This window comes from Prunus dulcis, chromosome 1 (genome assembly GCF_902201215.1).
Source record: "Prunus dulcis chromosome 1, ALMONDv2, whole genome shotgun sequence".
Taxonomy (NCBI): Eukaryota; Viridiplantae; Streptophyta; class Magnoliopsida; order Rosales; family Rosaceae; genus Prunus; species Prunus dulcis.
In genome coordinates this window covers 23,459,535-23,484,684 of record NC_047650.1, presented here as the reverse complement: position 1 = coordinate 23,484,684, position 25,150 = coordinate 23,459,535, and the positions used below count along the sequence as shown (strand labels likewise).

The window sequence follows — 25,150 nt, the reverse complement described above, 5'->3', positions numbered from 1 at the left end:
TTTATATACATTTGAATATGATTGACACTCCAAAATACCAAATACTAACTACTCATTTGGCTTCAGTCCCAGATTCCTGTTCTTCTGTTTTGATTTTCTTTTCTTCTTCTTGTACAGATCTCGGTTCGGTCTTCCTTATCCTATATATATCCACCGAACAAGTTAGCAACTGGTTTTAATAATAATAATTATTTATTGTCTAATTGTCTGCTATCAAACATGAGAAGAACTCAAACCAGAGACAAGCCGGTTTTGTCAGTTGCATAACAAAAATATGCAAATTCTGAAAATCCATTATTTTGTCATTTTTCTTTTTGGGTTGTAAATTTGGAATTATATAAGTTAAACTTAATTAAACACTGCTTAATTAACTTGACAGGATGGGAATGAGCAATTAATTAATTTTGAGAGTCATTATAAAATGATTTACGGATTGAAAATGCGTATTCCCCAAAATCATGATCAGCTGCACAACCTAATATTCAAAAGCTCAATCTGAATCTCAATCTACGCATTGACCAAAATGCAAAAGGGGAGGCTATGTTATGGGTCCTATTATTTATACATAGAGTTTTTGAGAGTCTAATAATACTAAAAGCATATGGATAGGAACTGATACCAGAATTCATTTCAGCATCAAAGGGAAGGGAGTCAATTATTCATGAAAAACTCTATCTTCTTCTTCACTCTCTCTGACAAAAAGAAAGAAAATTCAAAGCAACTCTCTCCAATTGTCTTGTCTCAGAGTGGCAGATAATACAAAGAGAGCACATTATCAAAAGCTAAAAAAACAGTGCTGATCCCACATCATCTTTTACGAAAACTAGCAATTAAATTATCTTGATTCATGTCATGGGGCAGAGCTGGAGCTAGCCCATCTCCTCCACACATTGTTTTTTTTTTTTTATAAATAAAAATTTTATAAAATTTCTTCTTAATTAACACGTAGACAAATTTATATAGCAAGTCATAGTTTTACTTTCAGAGTGAAGTCTTCTGACATGTTGGATCATATAATATACAAGTATAATTTTTTAAGCAAATGCTGAATTGGGTTGAGTGGGCTTCACCTTTATTAAAAAAGCGATATATAATATGGTATAAAAATATAATAAGTCTGGCATCATCCTTTCACGAACCGCGCCTATTTAGTTTAGGGATGAAAATTCTACCTGTCATTCAAAAGCATGTAGTATACTGAGACTGACCACCTAACAGTCCACGTACTAAATTTCATCTCTTCTATCCAAAAATAAAAGTGGAAAATGATTGCTTTGAATTTGGATGCGATGTTCAATTAAAATATGAATAAATTAAATCCAAAGTATGTTGGGATTTTATTGAATTTAATGTCCCTTGAATTTTCTTCTGAATAATGGAACAACCAACAAAATTCCCTCCACACAACATCAAAATTCAAATCCCAACTTTAAGCGCCAATGTCTCCCCAAATCTGAACGTGGAAATACAGGACATGAGGAACACAAACTAGTACTGTATATATGTATGTCATATGAATCAAGTAAATGTTCCGAGCTACCACCCTATGTTGGATGTGCAGGGAGTCAAATCACTCATAATGTGCTGTTGAGGAACACATTTTTATGTCCTCTTATGCTATAGTCATTTTCCACCAAATATTTGCAGCATTAATGACAAGGGTTCACATGACGAGTTATCTTTCTTAGGTTATGTTCATATACATCAATAATTAACAACTTTTCGTTTGCATAAAAGTAAACAGTTCCTAATCAAATCGTTGATGTATTGTGAATTAAATATACATCAACAATTCAGGACCTTCCCTATACTGAAGGTCAAGGACATTTTATTTCAAACATTTCACATTCATGTGCCAACCCGCAGGCTAACGTTTCAGTCCCTTTTATTTTCTTGTTCTTGTTGTTGGTTTGCAACTGGCAAGTAGGGTCGATGATCATACATTATATTTTTTTGACTGTCAGTACTTCCCACCAATTGATCCATTGACCAGTCAATAACCACAGAACTGGGCTGACAACAGATACCCGACCCAGCAATTTAATTCGATTGGATTTTACCAGAAAGCAGCCTCCGCTTTATTTATTTATTTATTTTTACTGGAAAAAGTAGCCTCTGTTATTCACATACACGGATTTGAATGGGACAGCTTTGTCATCATCAAGATGAAAAGGTTGTTTAATAATTTCACCTCTAATTGGAAAATTATAGCCCTTTTTTTTTTTTTGGTGTCATGGCAGTACGAGATTGGCTACTTTAATTATTCACATTCTATTAACTTTTAAGAGTTCAAAATGTTAAATCATCATGTCACATAGAAAGAGAGAGCTTACTTTCCACCTTTTTTTTTCTTTTCTCTGTACCAATAAAACGAAAAATCCCACCATCTTTTCGTATGTTAAATCGTCAAGCTCCACAAAAGTTAACAATTAGATCACTACACTTTCCCTTCTAAAGCAAAACAAAAATTTGTTTGTGCTACTTTATATATTTATTTGAATTTACGTACTTATATTCTTTTTATAGAACAAATAGCTTAAACTATTTTAAAAGAATGAGAATTCGAATTTAAGTGTAAGAGGACGAATTCACTATTTCGACGAACAAACTTATCCGGACAGGTCTACAATCTATGGATTATTTAAGAATCCAATGTACTGATCCAAAGTCTACTTGGTGTGGTCTTCTCCTTTTACTTTTGGTAGTGCCACCCGACTCATTTTGCCTTTCATTGACGCAGTTTGCCTCTTTTTTCTTTGTATCCAAAATTCTTATAATTATTTGATTAGATTAAGCAGGAAATGGGAGTGCCCCATATTCATAATCAATGATGTCATGCCCCAAACAAAAGTAAAGCCCCAAAATCAAACGATAAAGCCATTCATATATATGTTGGTGCATGCCGTGGCTGTGTGAAATGGTATTAAGTTAACTGTGACATCCAAACAAGGTCCCCCAATGTAATTATATGTCATGTCATGCATCCATACAAGACTACACGTTGTAGGTCTACGCATTGTTCAAACCTCAAATTAAATTAATGGAGGGGGATAAATAAATAAATAAATAAATAAATAAATATTTATATTCAAAAGTATATTGCCCTAAGGTCGATAATGAGGGCAGATGCATATACAAATCTACTGGTTGGGGACTTTTCTAATGTCTCCATTTGTTTCCCTCCAAACCAATTTTGTAAACAAACAAACAAACAAAATGTTTTCATGGAATTTATTTACTAATTTTACTCGTAAAAACAAATAATTAACACCAATCAATGAGTATCTGGATGATTTAAAAAGGTGGACAACATTGTTAAGAGCCAGAATTAGCAAAATGTTGACCTCTAAAATATAAAATCTGTTTAGAAAAACCATTGACAACAACTAGAGAAAAGAACCATGTTAGGCACGCACATCAACAGTTTTGTTTTTAAGTGCGAAAAGAATTGCCATACTTTATTATATTTTGATCAAATAAATTTAATTATGACATGACATGACATTATTTATTAAGAAACTACCAAATGATGATTTTGAAATGGAATAAAACAAAATAAGAGGATACCAACAACTAAATTTACTTTTGTTTTAAGTACATTTTCTATTAAATAAAATAAGAAGCGATAATATATTAAATTCACATATACAAATATTAGGACTGAAATTCATCACCTTTTATAAAAGAGCAATTACTCCAACTATTTTTTGCGCACAATTAACTATTAGTTTTTTTCAAAAATTATACAATTCCCAAGTTTGAATGACTCGTTATCTTGAATTTGAAAAGAAAAAAATAGACATCTTACCACAAAATTGAAAAAGATAATATCAGTAAATCCTATGGGCCACGTGGCATCACCATGCTATTGCGTAAGTTGACGTGATGGAACTCCAGTAGCCATCACGCATTGTTTACGTAATATTTCCCCCCTAAAAACGGAACATTATATTTTCCCGGGAAAATCAAATTTCCTTTTCCAGTCTCGAAATTTCACCTCCAACCAAAATAAAAAAAAAAAAAAACCCATAAAATAAATTAAATACAGCACCTCATATTTATTTATATCCAACGAAACAGATAGAATCGCCAAATCAAAATCTCAAAGTCTAAAGACTGTCTACTCATCTCCCACACACGCACACACACGCACACACACACTCTCCCCCCCTCTCTCTAAAAACACACAGAGACAAGCATTCCGGCGACTACTCCGATCAAATCCGACGGTCACCAGGCGATGGCGAGAGAATGAAGGAGATTATCGATCGGAGACGGCAGCGATCATCATCATCATCACCACCATCATGTCATCGGTTTGGAGCTCCGACTGCTTCTCAGACCTACTGTGCTGCGAGGACTACTCCGGAATTCTGTCCGGAGAGTCGCCGGAATGCTCGTCGGACATGGAATCTCCGGCGTGTAGCGAAGAATCCATCGCCGGATTCATAGAGGACGAGCGCAACTACGTCCCCGGCTTCGACTACTTGTCTCGCTTCAACTCCGATCATTCCCTCGACATCTCCGCCCGAGCCGACTCCGTTGCATGGATTCTGAAGGTAATTAACCAATCAAATTCCAGATTTTCATAATCGGACACTAACTTCGCACTTATTACATGATGGCCATGGCATGCGCTTGCGCTCGTTAGATCTATTGACCGTATTGTCTCCGGCTTTTCTAATGTGCGCCGGGGTTGCGTACTGTTTGGCTGAAGTGAAGATTTTCTTTATCAGCCGCCGGATCTAACTACAAAGCTCGCTGGCGGTTCACATTAGACCGTTTCACTTATGATTATTAGTTTAATTAATATTACGTCATGTACGGATGGTTTTGCAGGTCCAGAGTTACTACGGGTTTCACCCGCTGACGGCGTATCTCTCCGTTAACTACTTGGATCGGTTCTTGTACTCCCGCCGGTTGCCGGTAAACTCAGTCTCCGTTAACGCTTGGATGATTATGTGATGAAGCTGGATAATGTTGAAGATTAATTATCTTAATTATTGGTGAAAACCTTTAATTATATATTAGTAATTATATTTGACTTTTCAAACGTATGTGGAAATCTGTACAGTAGGTGATTGGGCGTACGTACTGTTTCATTATAAAGTTCATGGGATGACGAGGCAATTACGATCCTCTAAGCTCCCAACATAGTCATTATGTTTAATTGGACTTTATAATAACTACAGTATAAAAGTACAATTATACTAATTATTACAGGCCTTTTATTTATCATAATTTGCTTTTTTCTTGTCACGTGCATTGCACGTGAAAAATACTTGTAGCATAAAATCTCGAGTAACAAACTCCATCACAGAGCAATAATCTAATGTGTTTAATTATTGTATATGTGATGACGATAAAAGCTTTTGCTAATAGTATTCGTTTTGTTTGTTTGTTTGTTTGTTTCAGCAAGCAAATGGGTGGCCAATGCAACTTTTAAGTGTTGCTTGCTTGTCCTTAGCTGCTAAGATGGAAGAACCTCTTGTTCCTTCTCTGTTGGATTTACAGGTACATATATAATACACAACCAACGCTAATTTCTTCTTAATCTAATATTTTATCAATTTGTTTAAAGGTTTAGGACATAATAATATGTGTCGCAGGTGGAAGGTACGCAATTTATCTTCGAACCGAGAACAATCCGTAGGATGGAGCTCCTTGTGCTGGGTGTTTTGGATTGGAGGCTACGATCCATAACACCCTTCAGCTTCGTCGCTTTCTTTGCATGCAAGCTCGACCCAGCGGCAACTTTCATCGGATTTCTGGTTTCACGGGCCACAGAAATCATATTATCAAATATCAAAGGTACGTGTACATGTACGTAACGAAATACATATACATGCAGTACGTCTACGTAGAAAAGGCTGCTTTACATTACACTAGAGTACATATTATTATAATATATAGCTAGTGGTTCTTGACTTGTTCTTGTTGATTGATTATGCCAGCAGAAGCTAGCTTTCTTGAATATTGGCCATCATGCATTGCTGCGGCAGCCATACTTTCCGCAGCCAATGAAATCCCTAATTTGTCGCTTGAAAATCCGGAACATGCTGAATCATGGTGTGGTGGACTGAGCAAAGTAAGCACATGGGACTCTGATGATTTCAATTGGGATTTTAAAATAATTATTATATATGTATTCATTTTCAATGAATTTGCAGGAGAAAATCATCGGATGCTATCGATTAATGCAAGAAGTGGTGGTTGAAAATAGTGGGATAAAAAAGTCATCACCCGATGTTTTGCCACAGCTTCGAGTTACGGTTCGGGGCAGAGTGAGGTCCAGTTCTGAGTCATCGTCCTCGTCAGTCTCCTTATCATCATCATCACCAATGTCATATAAAAGGAGGAAATTGAATAACTGCTTATGGGTAGATGATGACAAGGGAAACTCCGAGTAAGAGGAGAGAGAGAGAGAGAGAGATATGGGGGAAAAGGAAACTATAAATAAAAGAAAGGAAAATGGTGGTCCAAAAAGTTGTCTAGAAACCTCAATATTTTTTTAGGAGGGTTTTGGGATTAAAATTGACCTGATCATGGGTTTTGTGTAGATTATAGTGTCTATATATATAAGTGTGTGTATGTACGAGAGAGAGTTTGGTGAGTCTGGAGATTTTATTATTTGTTTTGTTGGTGGGCAATGCCATTATTTCATTATTAATAATGGCTTTGCAGATTCCCAAGGCAGAAGGGGATTTGTTTGGTAATGTTTTGGTGTGTGATGAGAAAGCGAAGGGGAAAAAGAGATATATATATGTTTTTAAATGTAGTGGAGTCATGGAAGCGTGAGAGAAGTGGGGAATTGAATTCAAAGGCCGCATTGATTGTTGAATGAAGAAAACGATGAAGCCGGTGGGGCATCAAAAGAAAAAAAAAAGAAAAGAAGAGAAAAGAGAGATTAGGGTTGGCAAAATTAGGGGAGTGAGCTTTGAAGTTTGAGCTTCACGGGGATCAATTTACAAGTCAAGACTTCTCTGCCTCTTTTGAGTTTGACGGGAAAAACCAGCGCGGTGAATGCGATCGGTGGCTCCACCCCCATTTTAGACTTTTTGAGTGGTTTGTGTGCTCTCTTAGCACTGCTTGGTGGCACACATCTGTGTATGCGAGTGCATTTTTGGCGGGAATTGCCTCTTTTATTGGCCATGAGGTGGGCCTAACCATACTGTAACTCTTTTTTATTTGGGTGTTTCGCTCGGGTGTGCACGGCCACACGTGTGCTTACACTGTTTTTTGGTTGATTTTTTTATTGTTAAAGGGGAGAAGGGAGAAAAAAAAAAAAAAAAAAAAAAACTCAAGATGATGAGGAGGAGAAACCTCCTATCATATGGCGTGAAAAAAAAAAAAAGAAGAAAAAAAAAGAAAGGTCTTTGGGGCCTTTCAAGCGTGTTTGTTGTATTTGATTCATCATCAATAAAATAATATAAAGACAGGTTTCTTTCATCTCTCTCTCTGTGCATGGAGAAAAAGCTTCACTCCCGGTTGCATTGCCCTCTTCTTCTTTATCTGTCATCATGTCACTTTATAAAATTCTTCTGATTTCTTATCATGTCACTTACAAAAAAGAAGAAATATAGAAAGTAAAGGACAATACAAGGGAGATGAAATAGCACATGATTGACATTACAAACTTTGTAGCTTGGTGCTTTGTTTTATTATATTACTGTGTGGAAGTTTGTGAGTGATAATAATTATCTCTCTGGGGGCCTCTCGTGACCAACCCCATGGCTGTTGTATCAGCTCCCCCAGATATCAGACAGCTCTGCCGGACATAGCGATATATCACCTTAATTATTGTGTTGTATTGATCAGCCAAACGAGCAGGGATTTAGTCTTTTTCTCATGAAAATTTAACAACTGGCACAGTGAGTGTGAGATACGGTGGGAAAAAGCCAATGCCTGGAAAAAGTTGCTTTTAGTACAAGTACTTACCAGCTTATTACACTATAAATAGAAAAACGCCAACTACGAGCCTGTCATTTAGCCACCGATCCCCGACATGGGGTATATTATTTTTGCATGTAGCTTAGTGCTAAAGGCAACCATGCATTTAAAACACCACCTGCATTTCATTGCATGCACAACAACAGGTCATGCAAATCTTATCAACTCCTCCTTCATTTCACAGGTGGCATTACAGAAACCTGTCCAGCATCCAGCATCCAGCATCCATCAATTTTACTTTTACTCACACGTCTGATTTAATATCAAATGGACCACCCTACAGCGACAATTGTTGGAAAGAAAGTACCCTTTTTCTCTAATTTCTCTCTTGGATGGGCTCTGCCTTTTACAGTAGAACTCATGCCATGCCCTCCACCAACGACATTCACAAAAAAACACCAGCTAACTTCTACAAATTAATTACTTTTCCGCACATGTGAATTAGGTTACTTCATCAATTCTCTTTGTATTGAGATCGAATCCCTCTATCCGTACATTAGAGTAATTAAAATATTATTTTGTTTATAATTTAAATATAAAAAAACTAATTAACTAGTTTCTGCTTTATGAAGGATTTCCAACAATGTGGATCCCATGATCGATGCTGTCGGAATCCACTTGGTAATTAATTAAATTAAATGAAACTCTGATTTAATTATGATCTCAGCTTGCTAATCACTTAATGCAACCTGGAATTGCCTGATTAGGCCAGCTATGGCCTTGGTGGGAGCCATGAAAGTTTAACCTGGACCACATCGATATCGATCCATCCATCACCAAATGGCAATCGGATCCACCCCCACTAAAAAGGTGAACCCATTAGACAAAATGCAGGTCCGCAGGTTTGGTGATCATCAACTGATGAATTTAATTTAATCACCATAGCCCACCTCCTAGCCCTATGGATCATATGTGACAAAAGATTAGGTTAAATAAAAAAAATAAAAGGGACAGGAAATAGGACAAAATGTGGAGCGCAATGACATTGCCATCAGCACAATTCGATCATCTTTTTACTTTATCCAAAGATCATATTTTTTCCATAGCAGCCATACATGGTGCTGTTTACACAAAGATTTATTATATGCTTATTTATTTATTTATTTATTGGCCCTTGTCACATGAGAAAAGAGTTCAGGGTCCCTTGAGTATAATTTGATGGCAGTATATCGAGCCCGCAAATTGGGGCAGGATGGTGACGTGACGCCATCCCATTGGATATTAAAAGGTGGATCGTTTTGTTTTTATCTTTATACTTTCTTTTTTTGAATAGAAATAGGAAGGTGGTACCTATGCGAATTTGGATTTTGTAGGCAATTTCCTCCCCCCATTATTAATCCCCCTCCACCCACGAAGGCCAAGCAGTAAAGTGTGAGAGCGAGGGTTGTTGAGGATTAAAATGTTGCTATCATTCCCCTGTTTATGTATGTTCAAAGATTGAATGGTAATTGACAATTATGCATAAAATGAGTAAGTGTTGAGAAGTTTTTTGGTCAATAAGTGTTGAGAAGTTGAGATATATAATTAACTTCAATAATTACAAGATCCAATTTTCAATAATTACTTCTTCTTTATGCACAAATATTTTAAGGCGGAACATGATGAGTTGAGTTTGATTCATTTTAAGTTCGAGAGTATATGAAAGTAATTAGTGCTTTACCATTGAAGTTATAAATTGATCATATCTAATATTTGCTGAGCTAGATCAAACATTCATTTAAAATGTGAGTATACGAGCAGAAGTACTCTACCAACCTTCATAGAATTGCGAGGGCCCAACCCTCTTATTTTTCAGTGATAAAAACTTGTTCACACACTCGCACACACACTTCCTTTTTATATAAACAAATGTTGGTTTTAAAGTGAGGAATCCTAAGTATAAACCCAAAAGCCAAAATTTCTTTTTGCCCTCATAGTGAAGAAAAGTAGGGGTTTGGGAGTGTAGGGAACAGAATCTAGCTCTTTACCTACTCCTTTTCCTGCGGAAATTTCAACTTTTAGAGGCCAATGACAAAGATAGAGGACCCTAATATTCAGCTTTTAAAGATGATTTTTCGTTGTAAAACCATATGCTCGTGGGGTTGCTGCGAAAGTCCATAGGCCCCTTGGACTAAAGGGTTCAAAAGCTAGAATGATGCTGAATATTTCAGACACCAGATATGGGTTTTGATTTTATGCTGAATGCAAGACAGCACCACTCTCAAGTCCTTCAACTACTCATTGTCCCCATCTCCTGTATAAAATTTACATTAAATCAGCAGAAAAATAAAATTTGATCATAATCATAAATTCATATGAGGAGGCCTACCTAGCTTAAGCCTAGGTATAGCTATAGGTAGTGCATGTGTTGGCTTTAATTTTACAACTCAAATTGAGTGTCTTTGGATGCCATGAAAAGAAGATGAATTGAAAGTGCAGATGGCATGAGGAGGGTCGGTTGGCTATTCTCGAGGGAGCGTCGTGATCTTCTTTATTTGCTTTTTTGATAGTGCCTGGATCTGGACCTCCATTTCCAAGAGTGGAGACAAAAGAGTCGTCTGTTTAATCATCAATATTCAACAGCCACCATCTCTTCATTTAGATCATATCATACATTGCATGTCAATGTTAACTATATTTGTTTGTTTTCTTGTCATAATAATTTCTTCAAATGCAGACAAAATGTCTTTTGCTAGCAAGAATCACCTAAATGTGTTATCCGATTATTGTCATATTTCCAATCAAACATGTTTCAATAACAATTTGACAATATAACATACGAAATTAAATTCTACGATCATAATAAATAAATGAGGCCGACAAGTAGCTTGCACCAACAATTGATGAATGGGACTTGATTTTACTAAGTCGTATGACTTAGCCGAAAAGGAAGTTTTACTCAGCCGAAAGCTCCAACTCAGACTGCATTAAAAGAATAATCAGGACAAAGAAAATGATTAGAAAAATACCCTTAATATGTGGTGAGCATACACCCCTATATCTGGGGTGCAAATCCCCTTTTTTGGCCTCAAAACATTTCCTAACCCAATAAATGGTGTTGATTTAGGACAATTATATCTTGCACTCATTCAAGTGCAATTCCTTTATTCAAAGAGAAATCCATCCATGAATAGTATGTATGTATGTATGAGTTTGTTTTTGTGATGAACATGTCCAGTTCCTAAGTGGTATAGCAGTTCTCCCCTGTGTGTGTGTCTGTCTTTGCATGTGAGAACTGCTGTGCCAAAAAGAAAAAGGAAACAATTGATGCCATCTAAGTGCATTCCACATCAATAACCCACAATTGAGAGAAACAATAAAAATAACATCTTCAAACCGTCAATTGAACATATGTAACAGAAGATTTTAACAGAAAAGTAGGGGCTAGGCTGATGCCTGATAATGCTTTTGTTAGCAAAAAGCTTCGTCCTTAATCTTGATTTATTAAACATTGGTTGAGGAAGAATAATGTTTAATTAATTAGGATAGGAGACACACTTTTCACTTAACTTTAGAAATTAGTACAAATTTAGCACTTTTCTTTCTCTATTTAATTTGGGTGAAGATTTAGCACTTTTCTTTCGTTTTGCCTTTTTCCAATTAACTTTTCCCCTCCCTCCCCTTCCCCTTCCCCTTGTGGCAGTAAAGTAAAATAGTAATTTAATTATGATATAGGCAAAGTACAAAAACATGTAGGATCCTTGGGGTTATCCAAAATATTATCTATGCATGCTCAAAAGATCAAATCTCACTTCCACTTTTTAGTTTTATTTATGTTTAAGATTTTGGAGTTTGTATTTGCCATCCATACTTTTTCTCACTTTACCCAAAATTCACATATATCTTAATTTTCGTCACAACAGTATAATTTCACCCAATAGCATAAATATTTGCGAAATTCTATAATGAAAGTGTCATATATGGACCCCTTATGTGAACCTTTATATTTATCATAGGATCATTTCATTAAACTTAAGTGAACTATTCAGATGAATCCTATGGCACCGCTCATAAACACTTTCATTGATGTCATGGCATAGTTACCTTAACGTTTTCTTCTAAACAAGACCGGACACCCAACCAACAAGGATCAATCTGGTATAGTATCCAAGGCCCAATCTCATTTCGAGCCCAGCAGCCCGATCCTTCAACTGGATATTGTTTACAGCCCAATCTCTCTACTTTTCCTTCTTCCAGCCTGATCCATCATGTATGTCTTCGTTGACATACCCCCAAATTTATTATCAAAAAGGAAAAAAACCCAAATTTCGATTTCTTGTTTTAATGTTTAGTCCCATTTAAAATAGGTCTGTTTTATAGTTTAAAGAAGTGGGTTATCTATATATGTATATAAAGCAAAAGGTAGAAAATGATGAAATATTCAAAATACCATAAAATGCCCTGATTAATCCAAATATTAAGAATTGAAATTATTAATTAAATGAGAATAATATGGTAAATTCACAATTTTTTCATATTAAAAATATTAAAATTTAAAACAAAATTAGATAATAGGTCAAATTTTTCTCATGTGGAGAGGCTAGTCTCAAATTATGGGGAAGAATTTTGTTCCAATTATTTCCAATTCGAGTATTATTCTACGTATTATAATTAGTTCACTAATTTTAAGAAATTAAAACTTGCCCCTTGCCACCGCTCACAAAGTTAACTCATAGCTCTTTGAATTAGGGTTTATTCTCATCTTCGTGTGTAGCCCATGGCCGCAGCGAGCTTTCTAGGAACCCATTTAACAATTATTGCCATAGCAACCAAGCTGCACTCTCCTACTCACCGTTGTTTTCTAACTAGAACCCCAAAACCCTCACGCTTGCTGCCAATGGTAAATAACGGAAGAGCCAAGGGCAAGATGGGAGCGTCATCGACATTATTCAAGTGCAACAATAGAGATCAGCCACATGGAGATCTATGATTCTGCGGAGGAGGAGGAGGAGCACGAGCAGTTCGTGCGGTGGTTTCGAGAGGCTTGGCCCTACTTGTGGGCCCACCGCGGCTGCACTTTCGTCATCATCATATCCGGTGAAGTTGAGTCAAACCCTTATTACTTAAACCTTCTTCTCAAGGACATTGCCTTTCTCCATCACTTGGGGATCACGTTTGTTCTTATTCCAGCCACCAACATAGAGATCCATAAACCTCTGGCAGACAGAGGAAAGAAAACACGGTTCGTCGGTCCTTACATAGTCACCGACTCGGAAACCCTAGACGCGTCAAAAGAGGAGGCCGGGTGGATTTGTTCTAACATAGAGGCAGTTCTTTCCGCAAGGCCCTCCATATCCAACATCCGACGACGGCATGGCAGAGACAACAGCCGTCTTCATGACGTCGACGTGAGCGCTGCGAGCGGCAACTTTGTTGCTGCCAAAAGAAGAGGAGTTGTTACCGGTGTTGATTATGGGGAAACCGGCGAGGTTAAGAAAGTGGACGTCCGTCGGATTCGCGAGAGGCTCGACTGTGGCGATTGCATTGTGTTGTTGCACAACATAGGCTATTCCAGTTCTGGCGAGGCTTTGAATTACAACACTTATGAGGTTGGAACGACTTTCTCCCTTGCTATTGAAGCAGACAAGCTCATCTACATAATGGACGGCCCGATTCTCAACGACAAGTGTCTCATTCAGTTCCTCACTGTTGAAGAGGCGGAGGCAGAGGCAGACATGTTGATTTAGAAGCGAAAGCAAGAGCAACACCAAGGTTTAAGTTTTGCTGTTGGGGGTTATGAGAGGCAGCAACAAAGCCATCGGTTAAATGGCTACATTCCAGAACTAGCCGCTGTAGCCTTTGTTTGCAGGGGAAGGGTTGAGAGAGTTCATCTCTTAGATGGAATTAAAGGCGGGGTTTTGTTGTTGGAGTTATTTAAAAGAGATGAGGTGGGGACGATGGTTGTAAGCGACGTTTACCAAGGAACCCGAATGGCCACAGAGTCAGATTTCTCTCGAGTGAGAGAACTTATACAAGCTTCTGGAGAACTGGTCAGGAGAAGTGATGAGGAGCTGCTTGAGATGACATTGCTGGATTGCTTCGTTGTTGAAAGAGAAAGTCAAATTGTTGCATGTGCTGCTCTAGTTTCTTTCTCGGAAGAAAAATGTGGGGAGGTTGCTTCTTTTGCAGTTTCTAGTGACTGTCGTCGATAGGGGCAGAGACATAAGCTTCTCTATTACATTGAGAAGAAGGTATCTTGTCTCGGATTGGACAAGCTCTTCTTGCTTACAACTAGAGCTGTGGATTGGTTCAAGAGACGTGGGTATTTTGAATGTTCAATTGAATCAATACCCGAGAAGAGGAGGGGAAAGATTAATCTGTCTCGTGGATCCAAGTATTATATGAAGTAGCTATGGTTTATGAAATGCTTCTGACACGTGAACCGGAGTGAAATCACGTCCACATGATATTATTATATTAAGTTTTCGATGTGGTATTTTACATTGATCAACATTAATAATATTAACAATTATTATTATGCTAGAATCAACCAGTGGCAGACACATTAAGGGACAGGATGCGTCGCACGACCCCATGGGAGGTTTGAAATTTGGTTGTGGAGGTCTGATATGACCTTATGGACAGCAACAGCGAAACCCCATGAATGCACAGAAGGTGGTCGATGATTGGTCCAAAGGCCTTGCACGCAGCTGCTGTGCAGCGCGAGGTTCATTTGTTTCTTTAAAGCACCTGGCAAAAATTTAACCCCCAAATTCATAAATGTCAATTTTTATAAATTTTTTTAAATATAGTCAAAAACCCACTTAAATAGACGAAAACGCTCTCAAAATTTAAATAACCTAAAAACATAGTTCATCTCTATGAGGACCATCTGTTCACACCATATCAGTTTTTATTCGATGTATCTGCTTCACAAGCTTATATTGCCATCTTGCTTAGAAACTAATTCATGTTGAGATTCATGATGGGAAGAGTGACAAAGAGATTTATAAGAAACTTGAAGAGGAGTTGGGAAGACATTACTTTGTTCCCTAAAGTTTGATCTGCAGACTGTACTTGCAGTATCACCGCTTCTGGTTGCTGCTTGTGCTGGTGTTAGAGGTGTTCCATTGACCCCAAATGAGAAGCAAACCATGTTAGACCTCCTCACACCACCGCCTTCACGAGGTAATAGTCTCTCGTGATGGATAGAACAATGATGTGCCTTCTTCCACAGACTTACTTTTCATTTTATACTTTGAACTTAGGGTTGAAACTAAGAAACTATGGAACAATAGTGTGCCTTTTTCCAGATGAGACATTCTTTGTATCAATTCAAGGAAGACCAAAATTATTTGTTTTATTTATATTTGTGTTTGATGACCAGCGATACAAGCTATAGATGCAGTTTTTTTTTTCTTTCCTTTTTTATGTAGATTTATTTGATTTTTAATTTTAAGGGCATTTGAGTATATTTAAGTGGGGTTTTGGCTATATTTGAAAGTTTTTATAAAAACTGACATTTATGAATTTAGGAGTTAAATTTTGGCTATTTATGATAAAAACTCCAAAATGACGTTGTGTTGGTCCAGGCGCATTCAAATTACTTTTAATGACTTGGCATCGTTTTGAGCCAGGCTTTGAAGCAAAATAATAGAAACCCACCCCCGTGTTTACCAGACTCCAGCAGCACCACCCCACCCCAAAACCTCAATTTCCATATTATCTCACTAAGATCTACACTGGAATCTATAGGCTTGTTCCTTGCAAGAGCTTTTAAGATGAAACCACGATAATCTTTACTACGCAGGGGAACATAAAATATGCTTACCAACGATTATAATCATCATCATGAAAACTAAAGAAGAATGAACAATGACTTTTACACCTATTTGTGTTTTGATTAGTTGATTTAGGAATAAAAGTACTATCGTTTAAATTTAAAAAAAAAATAGGTATTAGACATAATTGACTTTACTAATTAGTATTTGAAACATTGGGCATTTTTATTTGGGTTTTAATACCTAGGAATGAATGTTATTTTGGATTAGGCCAAAGAGGAGGCCCAGATTCGTTGAGTTTGTCTAAATTATAAAGGTAAAATACAATTTTACCCTTTTGTTTAAAATTAGATCTCAGCCTCTCTCTCTCCCCTCTTCCTTATTCACTCCATCAACGACGATGCCCTCTCTCTCATCTTCCCCTTCTCTCCATCGACGATACAACGCCCTTTCTTTCTCCCCTTCCTTCTTCGCTCAATCAACGACGACGACACTCGCTCTCTCTCCTCTTCCTTATTTGCTCCATTGACAGCGACACCCTTTTTCTCATCTTCCTTATTCTCACGCGAAGCTCTATTTTTCATCTGGTGAGGTATGTGTTTTCTAGATCGGATTCTTATTTCAATTTTGTAGATTCGTTAGGCCAACCTATATGGATCTAGCAATAGATCCATTATTTTAATTTTCTAGATCAGATTCTTCCCAAGCGAAGTTTAGTTTCTATATCTATTGATTTATTAAGGCTATATGGATCTAACAATAGATCCGTTAGGCCAGCCTTGTCATTAGTGTGGGGTGAAATGCTATGTTATAAGAGTTAAAAGAAGCCACCACATTATTTGTGTAATAAGCTAATTTTTGCACAGAATAGGTTGAAAGAGGCTTGTTTTACATCTCTATAACCTCTAGTGCAGCTTAATAAATTAGTTTTCTTTTTGTTACTGTATATTTCTTTTTGTTAATAAATTAGGTTTTTTGTGTTTGTTTGTAGTTATTTGGATATGATCTTGTGATTGCAGCTGCAAATTCATTACACCTTGAGTTCTATATATGGAAAAAGTATGGGGTATTGCCAGATAGGTATTTTGCTTTTCAAAATCCTTTTTTTTCATTAGTCTATACTCTTATAGTATGTGGGTAACTATTGACTTATTTCTTTGTTTATGAAGCTGCTTCCTGTTGCTGTAGCATTTCTTTTCATAAGGGAAGAATAGAAAATTGTCTAATATGAATTGTAATCATAGATAATTTTGTTGGACCATCGAATTCATGTATGTTGTAACATCCTATCCCGAAATTTAATTTAATTTAATTTTTAAAATTCTAAAGTGAAAAGATGACTTTAATCTTAGGGTTCCTTGGTATGTGAGAGTTTGTGATCAAATATATGTATGCATGTATGTCAGGCAATGATCTAATGTAGCTGCAACTTCTTATTATAAAGCTCACTTACTATGCATTTGTCTTGATTTGGAAATGGTTGATGCCATCACTATCATATGATATTTTGCAATGCCATTTAAGCTTTAGTTTATTGAAATTTTATACAGGCTTTGCATTGCAGTTTTGGTAATTACAATTGGATTTTTGCTTTTTGCTTGGCCTTCAACCTGACAAATTTGAAGAGTAGAGGCTACCCAGATGAGGAATTGGGTGGGCAAGAGAAGAGTAGAACTACCCAAGAGCAAGGGAACTCAAAATTGGACTTTCGGAAACTGCATTACACTTTTCATTTAATTACAATTGGATTTTTTCTCTCTCCTTGGCCTTCAACCTCACCAATTTGAAGAGTAGTGGCTACCCATATGAGGAATTGGGTGGGCAAGAGAAGAGTAGAACTACCCAAGAGCAAGGGAACTCAAAATTGGACTTTTGGAAACTGCATTGTCAGAAACAGAGTATTTTACCAACATGTCTTGAATAAATAAAAAATATATAGTTTTGTTTTGTTTAACTCTAGAAATGAGCATTTTTGCCCAAACTCAGCATTGCAAGTTCCATTTTTGTATTGCAGTTTCCGTTTATGCATTGCAGTTTCCGTTTATGCATCGCAGTTTCCATTTTAGTACTTTCATCTTGGTTCCTCCATTTTGCTTCTATAAAATTAAATTTTGTTTTTGTAGCTGTTTTTGTTTTCTTTTTAACATAATTGATATCTACATTGTATTTTTGTTGTAGTTTCTGTTTTTATTTGCAGTTCTTGTGTGAATATGTGTTGAAATGAATTTTTTTTATTTTAAAAAAACCGTTGATTGTTTATATAAATATTGCATAACTGAATAAATATTACAAAACCAAGTTTGGTGTAGTGGTTTGTGAGTGAGCCATTCTCCTTTGAGGGTCAAGGTTTGAGTCCATTCAATGACACTATTTTTTCCTTTTTTTAAAGGTGAATAAAGGGCAACAGAGTTGGTCTCCTGCAGACAGCTGCAGGCCAGTGATTGGCGGCGATAGTTGGCTGGATATGGAAATGTGACATAGTATACTTGCCTTAGAAGGAGTGTCATTATGTGTAATTTTGATATTTTTTAATGGTATTTTTGTAAAATTAGGTACTACATTTTGGTCTTTAGCCTTATGCTAATTAAATGAAATTGTATTCATATCTTGCAAATTAGTAAATTATATTGTGTTTTAAAACTAAAACTTCCTTTATTTTTCAATGTTATTTTCTTTTTAAAAAAATTTCAGAACTTTTACACTATGAGCTCCCCCCAAAACAAAAGAAAGGCAAATTACAGAGGATTGGCTTGAGGCCCAATCAAATAGTTGGCTCACTCGACGGCCCTTAGATACTGAACTCGCCCAATTGAAACGATATTACGGCTGTCGTTTAATTTCGTTAGGATTCTGATTTTCCACAGAGAGCGTACGCAATCTTATCCTAGACCCTCGATGGCGCTCTACAGGTCCTGTGGCGCTCTCATTTCGAGCCCAGCACTCGCTCCCTCCAAAACACCAATCTCAACCATTCATCTTCAACATTTCCCAACAATTTCCTCAAAACCCATATTCAAAAACACCACCGCAAAGCCATTAAGAGCCACGAAGACAACCCAGAAGTACGTGTACCCTGACCCAATCCCCCAATTTGCAGAATCTGTAAGTACCTTTCAAAATTAGTGCACTTAAAAAAAAGAAAAAAAAAAGTCTGAAATTGAGTGCATGTTTGTGTAATTAGCTTGACTTGTTTGTTGTGGCCTTGTGGTTGCAGGAGGCCCAGAAGTTCAGGGCTGAGCTTTCCAGGAAGCTGTTGAAGGACAAGGAGACTTTTGGGGATGACCTCCATAGCGTCATAGATGTTTGTTCACAGGTATGTTTCTCTCCTTTCTTCCTATAAATGGGGAAGACAAAATTAGAAAATGATGCTCTGTGTTTTCACAAGTTCAGAGATATAAGAATTATGAAGAATGAACAGATTACAAGCTGCCCCATCAAAAGTAATGGGCTTGGGCTTGTAGACATTTTTGTTTATTTTCCAACTTCCCAAGCTGATGTTTTGTTAAGGTAATGAGAACATTCAAGTTCTGCATAAGAAGAAGGTACCATAATAATTATTATTCTGGACTTGTGGTGACTCAGAATTAGTTGCCAATGTGACGTGCGGTCCTAGCGTTCACGGTATCTCTGTGTGTTGGATTTTATTTCTGACTCATTTATTTGCCAACCCTGGAAAAATCAGGTTTAAAAATACTATGTGAAAGGACAATTTGCTTAAGCACTAAACCCCCAGGTGTCAATCTGTGATTTCTTTTGGAAAGGTGATTGATTCTATTGGCACCCAAATTGTTGATCTAGAAACCTTCCTCACTTTTTAATTCCAAGTTCAAGACATGGCCGGCTGGAGGGGAAAAATGAAAGATTTCCTTTTCAATTTTTTAACTAAACTACGGGGTTGGTGGACATTGGGGAGCACATCGGCTCTAACTAACTTGGCTAAATCCATGTTTGCTTCTCTTTTCAAAGTTTTAATTTCTTTTTTCCATTTATATTATAAAGATGAAGATTGAGGTTATAAAGTCTTTGAAAGAATTAATAATTGGGGTCTTAGGGTGCAACTTTTTTGGTGCGAGCCACCCTTAATTGAATCAGTAAAGATTTGTTTCCTTTCTTTTCTGTGGTGAGGTTTGAGTTTGCCCTGACCTGTAAACCGTACAATAATTGAGCCTCTAGACAAATATCTGACCCGACTCCATTGTACTATTTTCCAGACAGCTTCCATCAAATTGTTCTAACTTTCTGTGCACGTTTACCTTCACGCTGGCAATGTTTTGACTTATTACGACCTATATGCGGTGCATGAAGCTAAAGTTAGATCTGCATAACTATTTGAACTATTCAGAATCAACTCATTTAACATGTTGGTTTAATCAAACCAGATATTCAGTGAGTTCTTGCTCAAGGAGTATGGAGGACCTGGGACATTATTGGTGGAGCCTTTCACTGATATGCTGGTTGCTCTCAAGGAGAAGGAATTACCAGGAGCACCTTTGGCTGCAAGGGCATCTCTGTTATGGGCTCAAAGCTATTTAGATCAAGACTGGGAAATTTGGAACTCAAAATCACCAAACTAATGTTGTTTCTTCATTTACAAACCACACAAGTCTGAATTTTTCATTTCGTGTTGTATTTCTCCAGATCATTTATATATATATAAAACAAAACGTTGTAAAGACCCAAAACTGACACTTCTAATACAATGTCAGATTCAGTGGTTTTTGTGTTGCTATACATCATGATGATGTCTTATTGCTTTGAACATGGGTTGAATTGGGGCTCTGTAGTTGTGGTTGACATTGGATTAGAAAACTTGGCGCCCAAACTCCATGAATTTTTTTTTGTTGAATCACACTTTCATTGAAAGGGAAAAGGGACAAACCAAACCAACAAACAGCCAATCAAACAGCCCAAACTAAAAACAGCAACACAGCCAAAACACATCAGAGCAAAAACTACAAACTCCCGAGCAACTCTTCAAAGTACGAAGAGAAAACCACCCAAACTAGACCAACCCAATGATAACACAACAAAAACTCCAGCTAGGACAATAACCACTAGGACGCCACCCCAGAAGGCGAGCGTCAGATCCTAACTAGAAAAAAACCTTACACCTGTGGAGGACATGGGAGGCCATCACTTTGGAGCACGAACGCCAGGGAGGATGGGGGTCGGCTGATCCAGACCTCATCACACATCTTCCTCTTCGCTTCAATAGCTGCAACATCTGCTGCTTTGTTTGCTTTCCTTGGGATCCACTTCCAGGAGCAAGAGCCAAAAATTCTGCACTTCTCCTTTAAAGCAGCAAGAATTGGGTAGATTGTCCATCTACCTTTCTGAATATTCCCTTTTACGCTTTGTATCAGCTCCTTTGAATCAGACTCACACTCTAGATGAACATTACCCAAATCTGAGGCTACCACCAGATCATATAAAGCTGCATGGGCTTCAACTTCAATAGGAGAAGAGGCCAGCCTAACCTTTCCAGCTCCCCTCATGAAATTACCATGCTCATCACGAATGACAGCCCCTAAACCAGCAATTAAAGTCTTCTTGTCTCAGGTCGCATCCACATTTAGCTTAAGAGTAGCTTTTGGGGGGAAGGGAAGGAGCCATCTCTGTATTGTATCAACCACCTGCAATGTAGGCTCCTCCGCACCATGACCATTAAGATCAGCAACCTCCATTAACTCTAAAGCTAGAAGTTTACCCCAATCAATCGTTTGTTTTGGGCAAACATTTTTTCCTTCAAAAACAAAAGCATATCTGCTTCTCCATATACTCCAGCATATAAAACTGACATGGACCAACACTCAATTACAATTTGTCTTGTCCAAATTACTAAGCAAGCTGGTGATGCTTTGCATATAAACTTGATAACAAAGCAAGCTTCCAAACCAGACACTGGAAGTCCAAATACAGTATAGCAATCAGTGCTAAAAAGTTTCCGGCTCTTTTTCGCAGACCGGGCGCAAAGAGGAGGATCCCAAATGCCTACGGAAGAGAAGAGCCTTTGTGGGGAGGCAACCTTTAACCGCACGCCACATAAAGTTTTTTATTTTTGGAGTTAGCGGGGAACACCAAATTAGCTTCCATGCCTTCTAAGAAACACAGTGAGACCCCGAGGCACGCATGTGCCTATGATTTGGATGGTTGCAAGGATGAATCAAGTTATACCCAGTTTTAACAGAGTAGCAACCAGACACACTGAAGGGCCAAACCAACCGATTAGATCTGCAATCTCCTCCCACAGGCATGGCTTTTATCCTTCGAGCATCTTGATCCGAGATTCTATCATTGAGATTTGATAAATCCCAACTCTTTGTGATGAGGTTAATAATTTTAGACACAAAAGCATTCTCGTCCACTAACTCATCATTAATAGGATCGAGAAGACCGTCTGGCGACACGGGAAACCATTTATCAATCCATAGCCTAACTCTGGTTCCATTTAAAATTTGCCATTGAGAACCCCTAATGATCACTTCTCTGCCCTCTAGCATGCTTGCCTATGCCCAAGAAGCACGAGCCCCTTTGCTAGCTTTAAGGAAATTATAAGAAGGGAAGTATCTGCTCTTCATAATCAAAGCCCAGAAAGAATTTTGCTCTATAAGCAATCTCCAGCTTTATTTAGCAAGTAATGCAAGGTTGAAATCATGAAGGTTCCGGAAACCCATGCCACCCTCCAGTTTGGGCATTCCTAGCTCCGCCCAACTAATCCAGTGGATTTTATCTTTTTCTTCATTCCCTCCCCACCATAATTTAGCTAGGATCCCATCCAACTCTCTACAATAACCTCCTAGGAAAAGGAGCACAGGCATGGGGTAGGTGGGAATCGCTTGGGCCACAGCTTTAATAAGGATTTCAAGGCCTGCCTGAGTGAGCAGTTTCTACTTCCAACCCTCCACTTTGCTCATCATTCTTTCTTTCACAAAATTCATCGCCTCACGCTTTGATCTGCCCTACATCGTTGGAAGTCCCAAATACTTCCCTGGGTTTTCAGTTATATTGACATGCATTATGTGCCATACAATCTCCCTGAACTGCTGAGGAGTATTAGGGCAAATAAACACTTGATTTTTCAAAATTTACCACCTGCCCCGAGGCATGACAATAAGAATTCAATATACTTGCAACAACATTGCAATTTCGTTCAGTAGCCTTTAGGAACATAATAGAGTCATCTGCAAAGAATAAATGGGATAATGTAGGACTGTCACGACTGAATATGATCCATTGCACAATACCCCTCTTCACTGCTTTGTTCAGCATAACTGATAGAACATCACTGACCAGGATGAAAATATATGGGGAAATAGGGTCTCCATGTCTAATACCCCTGGATGGCTTGAAAAGGTTCTCGGACTTGCCATTTAAGAGCACTATGAAGCTGACCGATGTGATACACCTCATAACCAGGCGCAGCCACGTTTGATCAAACCCCATTTTTAGCAACACTTCTTTTAAAAAATCCCATTCAATTCTGTCATAGGCCTTATTCATGTCTAACTTGAGTCTCATCTCATAAACTTTGGTCTTTTTCCGGAGCTTCAAAGCATGAAAAGCCTCATGAGCTAACAGAATATTGTCTTTTATCTGTCTTCCTGGGATAAAGGCACTCTGCTGAGGGGATATGATCTCTGCAAGCATTGGCTTCAAGCGATTAGCAAGAATCTTTGAGATGATCTTATATGTGAAGTTACATAAGGCTACAGGCCGCAATTGCGTGACAGCTTCTGGGTTTGGGACCTTAGGAATTAAAGCAATCTCTGTCATGTTTAAGCAATGCACCGAAAATTCGGGCTGGAAAAAAGCTTTAACCATCTTGCATAAATCCTCTCTGATAATTTCCCAATAATTATGGTAGAATATTCCGGAAAAACCATTAGGACTTGGCGCCTTGCTTGCTCCCAACTGGAAAGCAGCCTCCTTAATCTCCTTATCTAACACTGGACTGCACAAGCTATTATTCATCTGTTCAATAATCACCGGTGTTATAAAAGCAAGAATGTCCCCCAAATCTCTTCTTCCCCTAGTGGAAAAGAGGTATTTGAAATAGTCTTCAAAAGCCTTTCGGACTTGACTGTCATTTTCCCCCTATACCCCATCCACACCTTTAATCCTACTCAGTCTGTTTCTCCTTCTTCGTTAAAGAGTACTATGGTGGAAGAACGCAGTATTGGAATCTCCTTCCTTCAACCATTGGATCCTCGATCTCTGTTTCTAAAAACTCTCTTCTTGCCCCTGTGTCTCATTTAGCTCAATTTTTATCTGCTCAATTCTTCTCTCATTTTCTTCCCAGTCACGTTGTAACAACTCGAGCTCAGCAGTTAACTTTTCAGTTTTCAACATGGCATTTGAATACTTTCCTCTGCTCCACTTTCTTAACTCGTATCTGCACCTTCTTTGCTTTTTACTCCAGCATGTCACTATACCCCTCCAATTATTCATGTTCCAGCTCCTGTGAATCACTTTTCCACATTCTGGGTCAGCAACCCAGTAAGCTTCGAATTTGAACAGACGAGAAACCTTTTCCTGTCTTCCTTCAGTTAGAATGAGAATGGGACAATGGTCAGAACCCACATATGGGAGATGAATTGCAACAGAGCATGGCCAAACCTCCTGCCAGCTAGAGTTTATCAGCCCTCTATCAAGGCGCTCTTGGATCAACACCCCTTCAGCTCTATGCCCTTTCCAAGTATACGCATTCCCTTGGAACCCCATGTCTATTAACTGCTTTTGATTCATAAAATCCTGGAGATATCTTCTACATTTGTGATTAAAGGCCCTGCCCTTTTTTTTTTTTTTTTTTTTTTTTCAAATTCCCAGATAATTTCATTAAAATCCCCAATGCACATCCACAGGATCACTCTAGGGTGAAGACAATTACCAATCCAACTCTAGAAATCAGTTTTCCGTTCTCTATAGGGAGTACCTTAAATCCAGGAAATAAGCCAACTTCTTTCCCCACCTTTCGCCTTTATCTTAATGTCAATTCAGTTTTTTGAAAATTCCATAATAAACATCTAGCCTGTCCATGCAGTTTAACGCAAAAGCTTTTAGAAAAACCCATGTCTTGACCGCACTTCTTTAGCCTATTGTGTTTCACTTTTGTTTCCATAAGAAACACAATAGCAAGTCGGTTTTTTTTTATGATCTCCCTTAGAGATCAAATTGTCAGGTCCGACCCAAGCCCCTGACAATTCCAAGACAAATAACTCATGGCAATCTTGCCGCTATTTCTGGCCAGCCACCACCGCCAATCCTCGACACAATAACTTCATTCTCCCGTTGCAGAGACCTTCCCTCTCCAATTTTATCAGCCACCCCAACATGGATGGCAGGTAAGCCTTCCTCAGAGAAATCATCAATAAAGAGCCTCCGTGGTTCCATTGCACTCTTTGGTTTTTTTGGACTTGAGAGATTCCTACGTAGTCTGTGTTTCCCTTCTTGAATTTTTCCTGACACTTGCCTCACACTGTGGAGAAATTATACTGTGATAC

The 25,150-nt window shown here is 37.9% G+C and overlaps 3 protein-coding genes and 1 pseudogene across 3 annotated transcripts; 3 read left to right on the top strand and 1 right to left on the bottom strand.

Annotated features, from left to right (window-relative positions):
- Positions 1-4,084: 4,084 nt before the first annotated feature.
- Positions 4,085-7,451, top strand: LOC117615827 (cyclin-D1-1). Its single transcript, XM_034344987.1, has 6 exons — positions 4,085-4,559; positions 4,840-4,926; positions 5,416-5,514; positions 5,610-5,811; positions 5,958-6,088; positions 6,171-7,451. Exons 1-6 carry the CDS (start codon positions 4,308-4,310, stop codon positions 6,408-6,410), a joined length of 1,011 nt encoding a protein of 336 aa, XP_034200878.1. The 5' UTR covers positions 4,085-4,307; the 3' UTR covers positions 6,411-7,451.
- Positions 7,452-12,845: 5,394 nt separating this feature from the next.
- On the top strand, positions 12,846-14,279 carry LOC117616835 (annotated as a pseudogene).
- Positions 14,280-18,357: 4,078 nt separating this feature from the next.
- Positions 18,358-20,379, top strand: LOC117615079 (protein PLASTID REDOX INSENSITIVE 2, chloroplastic-like). Its single transcript, XM_034344073.1, has 3 exons — positions 18,358-18,752; positions 18,865-18,963; positions 20,030-20,379. The coding sequence occupies exons 1-3, from the start codon at positions 18,546-18,548 to the stop codon at positions 20,222-20,224; spliced, it is 501 nt and encodes a 166-aa protein (XP_034199964.1). The 5' UTR covers positions 18,358-18,545; the 3' UTR covers positions 20,225-20,379.
- Positions 20,380-23,870: 3,491 nt separating this feature from the next.
- Positions 23,871-24,371, bottom strand: LOC117616825. The gene has a single exon (XM_034346256.1). The coding sequence runs from the start codon at positions 24,369-24,371 to the stop codon at positions 23,871-23,873; it is 501 nt and encodes a 166-aa protein (XP_034202147.1).
- Between the last annotated feature and the right edge of the window lie 779 nt (positions 24,372-25,150).